The 10,479-nt window shown below is 59.7% G+C and overlaps 1 protein-coding gene across 1 annotated transcript; it reads left to right on the top strand.

Moving 5' to 3' along the window:
- The first annotated feature begins 3,251 nt into the window (after window positions 1-3,251).
- EN1 (engrailed homeobox 1) lies at window positions 3,252-7,720 on the top strand. Its single transcript, XM_032693321.1, has 2 exons — window positions 3,252-4,245; window positions 6,846-7,720. The coding sequence occupies exons 1-2, from the start codon at window positions 3,570-3,572 to the stop codon at window positions 7,160-7,162; spliced, it is 993 nt and encodes a 330-aa protein (XP_032549212.1). The 5' UTR covers window positions 3,252-3,569; the 3' UTR covers window positions 7,163-7,720.
- Window positions 7,721-10,479: the final 2,759 nt, after the last annotated feature.

The raw sequence follows: 10,479 nt of genomic DNA on the forward strand, positions 1-10,479 counted from the left end.
GCGAGCCGGGGAGTAATATTTATCTATTTAGATGGGAAGGCTCGCGATGGAAAAAATATCCAGCCTGGAAATATACATCGTCTTTTCCTTTAACCCCTCCTCATTCATCCAGCCGATCCCCCACCCCTTCCATACACAAACCTACTCAATTTATAGAGAAGCCTTTACAATCCAGAACAGTTTCTAGAAGAAGGGAGGACTCCAGATGAAATAATCCCCCTCCCTACACACACACGTACACACAGACACACACGCACATACACACACTTCCCCCCCGCGCGTGCTCAGGAAGGCAAATTAAATAGTTAAAGGCTTCGATTTCTCTCTCTCTCCCTTTTGTTACCCAATTTTGGAACATTTAAGGATGGGTGTGTGTATTGTATTCAATAATAAAAGCTATAGGGCCGCCAGGACATTTATCATCCTATTACTGTAACAAATCCGGGCTCCCAATACATGAAAGGTAAAATGAATTACCGACGTTAAGCCGTCAATAAAGTCATTTCTGTAAATGGTGTCTCCGAAGGACTGCAGCATTATTCAACTAGCTTTATCAGCAGCTGGGAAATTACGTGAAGAAGCTCGCAGCGTGTAATATGGCCCTGCTTACTTTGATTAAGCGTCTTGCCAGGGAATAGTGACAGTGCTTTTGACCAGGTTTTATTCGCCGTCCTGTGATGAACGCCAAGCTGATCAGGCGGAATGAAGAGTAATTAAAACCTATAAATTATCTTTTGCAGCCCTTCTCAAGGCGTCTCTTGCAGGAGAGATAAGGCAGCGAGCCCCCATTTACAGCTCTGAAAGGGACCGCGGCTCACAAAGGCTACGTGGCTAAATGGGATATTGATAGTGTCCTAATTAGAATTTAATTAAGTACCCACGCTCGCTTTTGGGATAAAGATTTCAATTTTGCTAACTTAAATATAAATAAACCCAATTTCGGTGCGAGTAAATGATATGATATTGTGAATGCGGAGGGGGTTAACATTCATTTAATTGCGGATGAAGCTCTTGATTCCAGGGTTGATTTTGTTCTGCCAGCTATTATTTTAGGGGATTATTGTGTGGTTGGAGGTAACAATTCGGTAATGTTTCCCCGGTACAGAAAATAACCGAACGTGCCTCGGAGCTGCGGGCACACGCACGCCTCCCGGGCACCCGGGGAGCAGCTGACAGACACCCAGAGGTGTCTCCTTCGATTCCCGGTGCTGGTCGCCTTCTGGAAGCGTAGTCACGGGCCGGGCCGCTTCCACGGGGCTCCTCCCGGGGCGGGAAGCCCATCCAACCGGGGCGGCGCGGCAGGGCGAGATGAGGGAGCCTCGCTGCTGCCGGCACCGCAGCTCAGCCAGTAAGGCACCGCCGTCATATAGACACACACAGATATGGACACACATGGATAGAGCTATAGGTGTATTTTGAGCCCGCACCCGTGCACATATAGGATATATAGGTGGAGGCACGTGACGCGGCCCGGCCCCACGGAGAGGCGCGGAGCGGTGCGCGGGGCCCCGCGGCCTCCCCGGACCCACCGCCACCCAGCCGCCGTTTTGGAGGGGAAAATGGGGGGCTTCGGTTACGTCAGAAAGAGAAAACGCCCTGAATTGCCCTTCCTATATCCCCAGGAATCGGCCGCGGTCAGGAGCGCAGCTCCAGCCGGAGCAGGTGCCTGCGGCCGGCCGGGAAGCACCGCGGTTCCGGGCACCCAGCACGTCCGGACCTCCTCCGATGTGTAAAATGTGAGGTGTCGGGGGGACCCCATCCCTAGTGCCGTTTCGTGTGAGCACCAGCACTGCCCTTCCATGCAGCGACTCGACCCTCGGCGGCCGGGAGCGCCCGGGGCCGTGGGGACCGGCTGCGGCAGAGCCGCCCTCCCTGCGGCGCTTGGCTGCGTCCCCAGCAGCCCAGCAAAACCAAAACTGGGGCCAGGGTATTTTTATTTTTTTTTCCCTGTAAATTAATTTTTAGATAGCAGCATCGTTCCTGAAAAAAAATGGCTTTTTCTTCCCAACCTTTAAAATCCTTAAATTTCCCTTCTGCCTCAACACACGTCCCGAGGTGGTTGCTCCCTGCCGGGCAGAAAAAACCAAAACAAAACCAAAGAAGAATACTAGGGGGGAAAAAAAAGGCAACAAACCGATTCCGAACAAACAAACAAACATCAAAAAACAGAGCAGGAAACATGATACGAGTTCAGCTATGAGCTGGCCCTGATCTGCTTCATATTCCGAAAAAAAACCCCCAACACCCCAAACCCAGTAAAGAGGGGTTTACTGAGAGAGAGGGAAACCACAGAGAGTCAGCGGCCGTAAGCCCGGCTCGCCCCGGCAGTGCCTCTCGCCTTTATTGCTATTTATTGTCATTGTCATTTTTTACTCCTCAAAACCAAAAATTTTGGATTCTCGGCGAGCCTCCGCCCATCTCGCCGTCTCCCCTCGCTGCGGGAGAACAGAAAACAAAAAGAGGGGGCTAAGTGCATAGATCTGGGAGGAGGGGGTGTTTATTATCGCTAGGGCTGCAAGAAAACGGCCGATGACCAAAAATCAACGCACCACGCGTTGAGAGGGGGTGCACGCCGCTGCTGGAATTTGTTTACAGGGCTAGTAGGGGGTCGGGGTGGTGGTGGGGGGCGACGTGGGGGGGGGAGCGAGTCCACGCGCGTGGGCGCGGCGCGGTGCTCCCGCCCCGCCGGGGCGCTGCCGCCGCCGCCGCCGCTGCCCGCCCGCCCCGTCCCGCCCGGCACCGTCCGCCCCGTCCGGTCCCCACGCGGTATTTATGGCGGCGGCCCCATTGGGCGCGGTGCGGGGTGTCAGCGGCGGCCGCGCCGCGCCATTGGCCGCCCCCACGTGCGGGGCCACCTCACGTGCTTCCGGTGCGAGTGAAAAAAGTGTGGCTGAGGGATTTTTTAGGGAGAGTTTGGTGCACGGATCGGCGCTGTCAGAGATTTGGCCTTTTTTTTTTTTTTTTTTTTTTTTTTTTTTTTTTTAGAAAAGGCGGAAAAAAAAAAGGGGGAAATAAGGGGAGAGAAAAAAAAAAAAAGAATTAAAAAAAGAATCCTAAGCGGGCGCGGGCGGCACAGCACCGGGCTGGCGGGGACGGGCTCCGGCAGCCCGCGGCGTGGGCAGAGCGGAGCGTGACAGCGGGGCAGCGCAGAGCCGCCGCGGCGGCGGCGACGGGGAGATGGGCAGATCGTGACGGGTTTTCGGGGGGCGGGTTTTTTGGGGGGGCCGTGGTGCCGCCGCACACACCTTTTTGGGTTTGATTTTTTTTTTTTTTTTCCTTTTGGTGGTGGAAATATAAACTGATCGGGAGAAGGGGGAGAGAAGCCCTCGAGTGTCTCCCCGGTTTTGGATCCATCCGTGAGAGGGAGAGAAAAAAAAATCTCAGCTCCAGCCCAACAAGTGGATTTTAATCTCTTTTTTTCTTCTTTTTTTTTGTTCTTTTTTTTTTTGTTTCTTTTTTCATTTTTCCTCCCCCTTTTCCACCCCGCCACCCACCGTCAAAGTGGGGTGGGCGTAAAGTGGGTGGGTGGGGGGGAAAAGAGGCAGCGATCTCCGTGGTGGCGGCTGAGCATGGAAGAGCCGCCGGAGGGGCACGGCCACCGAGACGCGGCGCCCGGCCCGGCGAGCAGCGGCAGCGGCAGCGATGGCGAGAGCGTGCCCGTGTCCCCCAGCCCCGCGCCCGCCTCCCCCGCCGCACCCTGCCCCCTGCCTCTGCCCCGCCGCCGCCACCCGCCGCCCCCGCCGCCGGCCCCGCCGCCGCCGCCCCACCGCACCACCAACTTTTTCATCGACAACATCCTGAGGCCGGACTTCGGCTGCAAGAAGGAGCCGCCCGCGCCGGCCGGCGGCGGAGGAGGAGGCAGCCGGGAGCGGGACGGAGACCGGGGGCAGAGCTCAGGTAGAGAAAACGTCAACCCGCTGCTGGCCCGGCCGCCCAACCCGCCCGCCCTCCTCTGCCCGGACTCGAACTGCCGTCCCGACGGCTCCGCGCCGCCGCCGCCCGCCGCCGCCGCCTCCAAAGCCAGTCCCGCCGCGGCGGCAGCGGCGGCGGCGGCGTCGGGGGCGGCCAAGCCCCCCGCCGACGGGGGCGAGACTCACCCGGCGAAGTACGGGGAGCACGGCAGCCCCGCCATCCTCCTCATGGGCTCTAATAATGGAGGACCTGTTATAAAGCCCGACTCGCAACAGCCGCTGGTGTGGCCTGCCTGGGTCTACTGCACTAGGTATTCAGACAGACCGTCCTCGGGTAAGGAACCGCGGCGCATCTGGGAGCTGTTAAATCGTGACAAGGTCGCCCCCCCCTCCCCTTCCCCTCTTCCCCCCTTGGCTTTGGCTCCCGGCCTGTTCAGGACCTTCGCGTGGGGAGGCGCGGGGGGAGGGTGGCCTGGGTCACCCGGGGCGAGAGGAAACGCGTCCCCCCCCCCCCTCCACCCCTCCTTCCTTCTCCGAGTCTCCCAAATTTGAATGTGACGCCTGGCCCCGATTCGGCAGCGGTTCGATGCGGAGAGCCGGCGAGAGCGACCCCCTTCCCGCGCCCCTGGCCCGCCCCGCCTGCCGCAGCCCCGGGTGTTCCGCAGCGCGGCGGCGCGGGATGAGAGCCGAGAGAGAAAAAACCAGCGGGTTCGGCCGCTTCCTTGCTCTGAAGCTTTCTCTCCCCTTATTTTATTTTATTTCTTTCCTGGGTGCTGGTGGCGGGGGGGAAGACCCGAGCCACATGTTGAGCGGCTGCTGGCGGGGCGGGGGGGGATGAGGGAGGTACTGTTTTCTTGGCAGGCGAAGGAAAAAGGGCTTTTTTGGAAGGTGGCGGAGGGGCTGTTTTACCGGGGCCTCTGCAGCGAGCCAGGCAGGCTCTTAGGCCGCGCATTGCTGCTGGAGCCGGTGCTCCCTGCTGCTGTTTGGGGCCCAGCTCCGGGGAGGGGATGTGCCTCTGTCCGGGGCCGTCCCGGTGGGAGCCACCGGCTCGGCCCTCCCGACCCCATTCTGCCACCCCTTCTACCTCTTTAAACTCCTCAGGTGTCCCAGGCAGCCCCTTATTCATCACCGTTACGTTCTGGTTTTAAATGACATTTGTTTGCAAGAAGTAGACAGCGAGGAGAGGGGGTTCCGACATGACACCCCCGGCCAGCAGCCAGGGCTCCGGTAGCACGGTGCGGGGCCGGGGTAGGCTGTCCTGTGCCTTCCCGGGGGCCGCTCCGATGCGCGGGGAAGGCGTTGCTGCCCTGCCCCGGCCCCGCTCCGCGCTGCCCGGCCTAGTGCTCCCCGCCGGCCTTCAGTGCGGCCGAGCTGTCTCCATCCCCCGTTATTGACACGTCCAGCGACTTGAAACTCAGAAAAGCCTCTTTGATTGACTGGGGTGATTGATGGGGTGATAGAGCTGTCAGACGGCGCGGCCTCGCTCCCGGCCGGCCCGGCCGCGGGTGTTGTGCTGCCGATTCCCAGGGCCGCCGTGCGCCCGGCGTTCTGCACTTGCGCCTTCATTTCCTTTCCTCCCCTTTCTTCGGGCAAAGAATCATTTCTGAATGTCCTCCCCGACGCTCCCTGCTCGCCGCAGCCCGGAGGGGAGAAGGGCGAGGGGAGGATGGCTCAGCTCGGCCACTCTCTTTGTTGTGCTCGGAGCTGCCCTCCGGCCTCGGCTGCTTCTCCTGGCTCCGGGGATGAGCGGGCTGCGGCGGTCGGAGGCGCCGGCACCCCGCTGCAAGGTGCCGGGGCTCAGCTATTCACTCCCCGCGCCCTCCGCCCCTCCTCCGGCCCAGCCTGGGAGCATCCCGCCGGGCCCCGTCCCTCTCCCCGCCGACAGCCGCTGCCGAGCCGCGGAGAATCCCCCTGTTCGGGGAAGGGCTGCGCCGGGAGAGGAGATTTCGGCCTACTCGGCAGCAGGGAGGCCTCACTGGCTTTGGCTTCGGCTGCTGCTGCCGGGGGTCTGCGGGCCCGGGGCCACCCGCCGAGCCCGGCAGCTGTCGGGGGATTTTCGTAGATCCCTTTCTTCACGGTTCCCCCCCTTCCTCTCCTCCTCTCTCCTCTCGTCGTGCAGGGCCGGGCCGGCGAGCAGAGGACAGGGGGTACCCTCTCCTCCCTGGCCGGGCGCTGCCCCCAGGATGTGCCCCGGGACCGGGCAGCTTCCCGGGTGAGCTGTGTCGCACTTCAGCCGGCCCCATTGCGGCCTGGAGATGGAGCGGCGGGGGCACTGCATTCGGCTGGGATGGACGGAGGGAGCCACAAGCGGGGCCGGGGGACCCTGGCAAGGATCGGCCGCCAGAGAGCCCGGACGACCCGGGCGGTGGCGGCGGGGCACCGGGGTGGCGGCGGAGAAGGACTCCCTGGGACTGAGCTGGCCTTGCGGAGATGGTCATGGCCCCCAAAAAAGAGACCAAGGCAGCCTTCGGCCCGTTTGCTGCTGGCGGCGGCTTTCCGGTGCCTGGCAGCGGGGATCCTTGTTCCCCGCGCTGCCTGGCGAAGCCGCTGCCCGACCGGCGCGCTCCGGTCCCGAACCGTGCAGAAAGAGTACGGCTCGTCCCGGCGGGGCGGGCGGAGCGGCACCCCGACGTGTGCCGGGGCGGGGGCCGAGCGGGCTCCGCTCCCCTGGCTCTGCGGGGCCGGCTCTGCGGGGCCGGGGCGGCGGGCGATGCGCGGGCGCGCTCGGCCCCGGCCTCCCCGCTCCTTCCCCATCCTTCCCTCTGCCGCGCCGGGGCGGCGGTGCCGGGGTTTGGGGGTTGGGGGGGACACACAAATGCACCCGTCGGCCATTTTTCCGCGGCCGGCGGGGAGGGGGTGGAGGTCGGTCGGTCGGTCTGTCGGTCGGTCGGCGGCACGGCCCTGCCCAGCGGCGTGTGTGTGCCCTGCCCGCAGGCCCCCGCACCAGGAAGCTGAAGAAGAAGAAGACAGAGAAAGAGGACAAGCGGCCGCGGACGGCGTTCACGGCCGAGCAGCTGCAGCGGCTGAAGGCGGAGTTCCAGGCGAACCGGTACATCACGGAGCAGCGGCGGCAAAGCCTGGCCCAGGAGCTCAGCCTCAACGAGTCCCAGATCAAGATCTGGTTCCAGAACAAACGAGCCAAGATCAAGAAGGCGACGGGCATCAAAAACGGGCTGGCGCTGCATCTCATGGCCCAGGGACTCTACAACCACTCCACCACCACGGTGCAGGACAAAGAGGAGAGCGAGTGAGGCGGGCGGCCCCAGCCCAGCCCTGCGCCGCGGCGCCGGCCCGCCGGCCGGGAGGCGGACAGGTGCGATTTAAAAGCAGATCTATTGTCTATCCATAGTATAAGGACTCCGATTAAGAAAAAAAATAAAATATGAACACTTAAAAAATTATCTCTATATAGCCAAACAGCATATGACCTTGTATATATTTAATTTCAGGTAAGAAATACGTGTAGCGATCTCTATTTGCTGGACAGTTTCTCTCTTCCCTTCTCTCTCTTTCTCCTTTCTTTTGTTCGTTTGTTCGTTTTCTTTGCTTTCCTTTTTTTCTTTTTTTGCCCCCCCCCCTTGTCCGTTGCTCTTGTTTTACAGTAAGTGTTGGATTTTTCTCATCTTTCGTTTGATCTTATTTTATTTTTGTGTGTGTGTGTGAATTTCTGTCTCTCTCTTTTTTTTTTCCCGAGGAAAAAAAATAATTCTGATCCACAGACTGCGAGACTGAACCCGCCGCTACAAGCCAAAGATTTTATTATGTTCAGAAATCTGTAGTCTGAAATAAAGTGTAGACTGTGTTCAGGATCCAGGCTGGCCGTAGTTCTTTATTTTAGTGTATGGATGTTTGTATATATATATATATAAGAAATGTATATATACATACACCATATGCTGTGTACATAGTGCCATTTTGGTGGCATATTTAGGTTTTGTTTCCGATGGATAGGTGCAGCGATTTTTAAACCTCTCATCCCTTGTTAAAAACCCTATCTGAGACCTTCGATTTTTTAAAAATTATTTTTAATTTTTCCAACCTCTTAAAATTAACTCTCTTTGGCTGTTGCGGTCTTGCCTCGCCTCCCACATCTCCCTTTTAACCAGAAATAAAACCATCTCTTTATAATGGTAGTAATATATCACCAGCTCCCGCTGAAAAATTGCTTGAAACCGTCTGGACATTTAGAGCTCCGGGATGTGTTCGAAAGGTATTTGTCTGACAGCTCCTTGCCTCGGTCCGAGAGGATCTACTCACACGCTGTTTCCAGCGAGGACCTCTCCGAAGGATCGGACCGGAGTGATCGGCGCTGGGCGCTGGGCGCTGCGCCGCCGCTCCTGGGAGCGCTCCCGACCCCAGCCCCTGCCCTCCGCTCTGTCTTCCAGGGCTCGGGATCACATCTGCCGTGTGAGTGGGAAGCGCAGGGTGGCGGGGGGCCGGCGGCACAGCAGAACTCCCCGCTCTGCTTTTCCTCCTGCCCCGGTTAAACTCGGCTGTGCCCTCTCCCGGCTCGGCTCACTCTTCGCCGCCGGCTCGGGGACACCGACGGGCCGGGATCGGGCCGTGCCCGTGGCCTTGTCCTCGAGCCGTCGAGGAGCCCCGCACCCGGGCCTGACGCCCACGCGGCTCTTGCGTGGAGCCCCGCCGAGCCGAGGGCGGGCGAGGGGGATCCGTTCCTCGCTGCCCCTGAGGAAACCAGGCGCCGTAGTGGGTGGAGAGCCTCCCGTCACCCTCGACGAGGATGTCTGTCGGTTTTCTTTCTCCTTTCGCTTTCTTTCTGCCCTTCTGGATACCCCCCTAGGCCAGCAGCCAGAGGGGCGGAGGGGAGAAGCGAGCAGAGCTGGAACCGGGGGACCCTCTTTCCTGCATCCCCCGGAGGATGGGGCAATGCCGAGGCCGTGCCCCGGGCAGTGGACGCGGTGGGCCGGGGTGCGGAGGGGGGCGAGCAGCGGCACTACCGTTCGGCACAGCCTGCAGCTGCCCCCTCCTCGTCCCGTCGGAGGCATTAGGAGGTTTCCGTCTATTCGAGAAGGGGAGCAGAGGGGCAGCGGGAGGTGGCTTCTGCCATTTTTTGTGCTTTTTAACTCTTCCTGCTTAGCTCTGCGGTTTGTTCTCATCGTCTGGAGATGGAGGCGCAGGCTGGGGCGACAGGCCCCTGCCCTCCGCGCCCGCTACCGGCGGGGCAGGACCCCTCCTGCACCTCATCCCACCCCATCCCACCCCAGCGTATCCCCCTCCATCCCCGCCCAGCCCAGGCCGCCTCTGCCCGCCAAGGGCTCTGCTCTTCTCTGCAGACCGAGGACCCAGGAATACTCGGAGGGCTTAAATAAATGTTGTACAGCGCCATCTAAAGTTGTGCATTTCTTTCTTCCTCTTTTGTGTTTTTTTTTTTTTAATTTATTTTATTTTATTTTTTTTGTTGTTGTTGGTTGTTTGGTTTTTTTTCAATGGGATTGGAACACGAACTCCGATCTTCCGCACTGAAGAAAATAAAACTGTCCCTTAAAGTGCACTGCACCACTCACATGGAAAGCAGTCACCGAGGGCAGCTGCAGGGTTCAGGGGGTGCATTCAGATCCCCTCTAAGTGTCCCTCTCGCTGCTGTCAGGGGTGCACAGAGTTTGTCTCTCTCCTTCCCCCGCTCCAGTCTCAGTTCAGTCCTCTGCCCTTCTCATACCGACTATCTCACACTCCCCTGGAGCTGTGCAGGCGAAAAATGGCATTTCTTCTTCAAAACCGAGTAATGACTCTCCCTGAGAGCATTCCTGGGCTGGATTAGGCCCTGCCCTGCTGAAGGGAGAGGGCACCGACCCTCTTTGCTTCCCCTGTCCGCGGGGCACAGGTGATGCTGGCTCGCTCTCGGTGCTGGGTCAAGCAGGGCTATCGGCCCCTCCTGCCACCCCCCTTGCCCCACCAACAGACCCCGGGACCCGCTGCCTACCTGCAGCCCAGACCTGGCTCCTGGGCATAGGAGGGCCCGCAGGCTGGGGGGCTCTGGAGAAAAAGGAAGATGAAGAGGAGTTTCCTCAGCCGCAGGGTGTCCAGCCAAGCTCAGCTGAGCTGGACAAGTCAGGAATGAAGACGACGGGAGAAATATAGGGCAGATTAAAGGGAGCCTAAAGAGGATTATTTAAACAAATCAGGCTTTTTAATATAATTATGCTGTTAGGATTTCACATCGAGGGCAGTTGAGTGGGGCATATGAGGGAATCGGTGCAGGCCGGCGTGGTTCAGGTCTGCCTTCGCTGGCTCCTTGAGTGACCCTGGTCCCCCATGGGTGCTGGGGGCCAACAGCCCTGCAGGGATCCTCTCTGGCCAGCAGCCGTCGAGGGGAGGCCTCCACCCAGGGCTCAGCACCACCCTGAGCCAAGAAATAAGAGCAGAAGGTGCAACACCCTCCGTGTAGGAGAGGGATCAGGTGTGCGTGGAGCGGCGGGAGGCGGGGGACATGCACCGGCCCTCCTGGCTGGAGAGCAGAGCTGGGGGCTGGATGTGTGGATGGCGCCGGGGAGCCCAAGGCCCAGGAGGAGCACCCACTAACCCAGATGGAAAAGCCCTGAAGGAAATG

This window comes from Chiroxiphia lanceolata, chromosome 7 (assembly GCF_009829145.1).
Source record: "Chiroxiphia lanceolata isolate bChiLan1 chromosome 7, bChiLan1.pri, whole genome shotgun sequence".
NCBI lineage: Eukaryota > Metazoa > Chordata > Aves > Passeriformes > Pipridae > Chiroxiphia > Chiroxiphia lanceolata.

Coding starts and splice junctions, on each gene's coding strand:
- EN1 (XM_032693321.1), top strand. CDS start 3,570: ATGGAAGAGCCGCCGGAGGGGCACGGCCACCGAGACGCGGCGCCCGGC. Junction 4,246..6,845: donor TTCAGACAGACCGTCCTCGG/GTAAGGAACCGC, acceptor CCCTGCCCGCAG/GCCCCCGCACCAGGAAGCTG.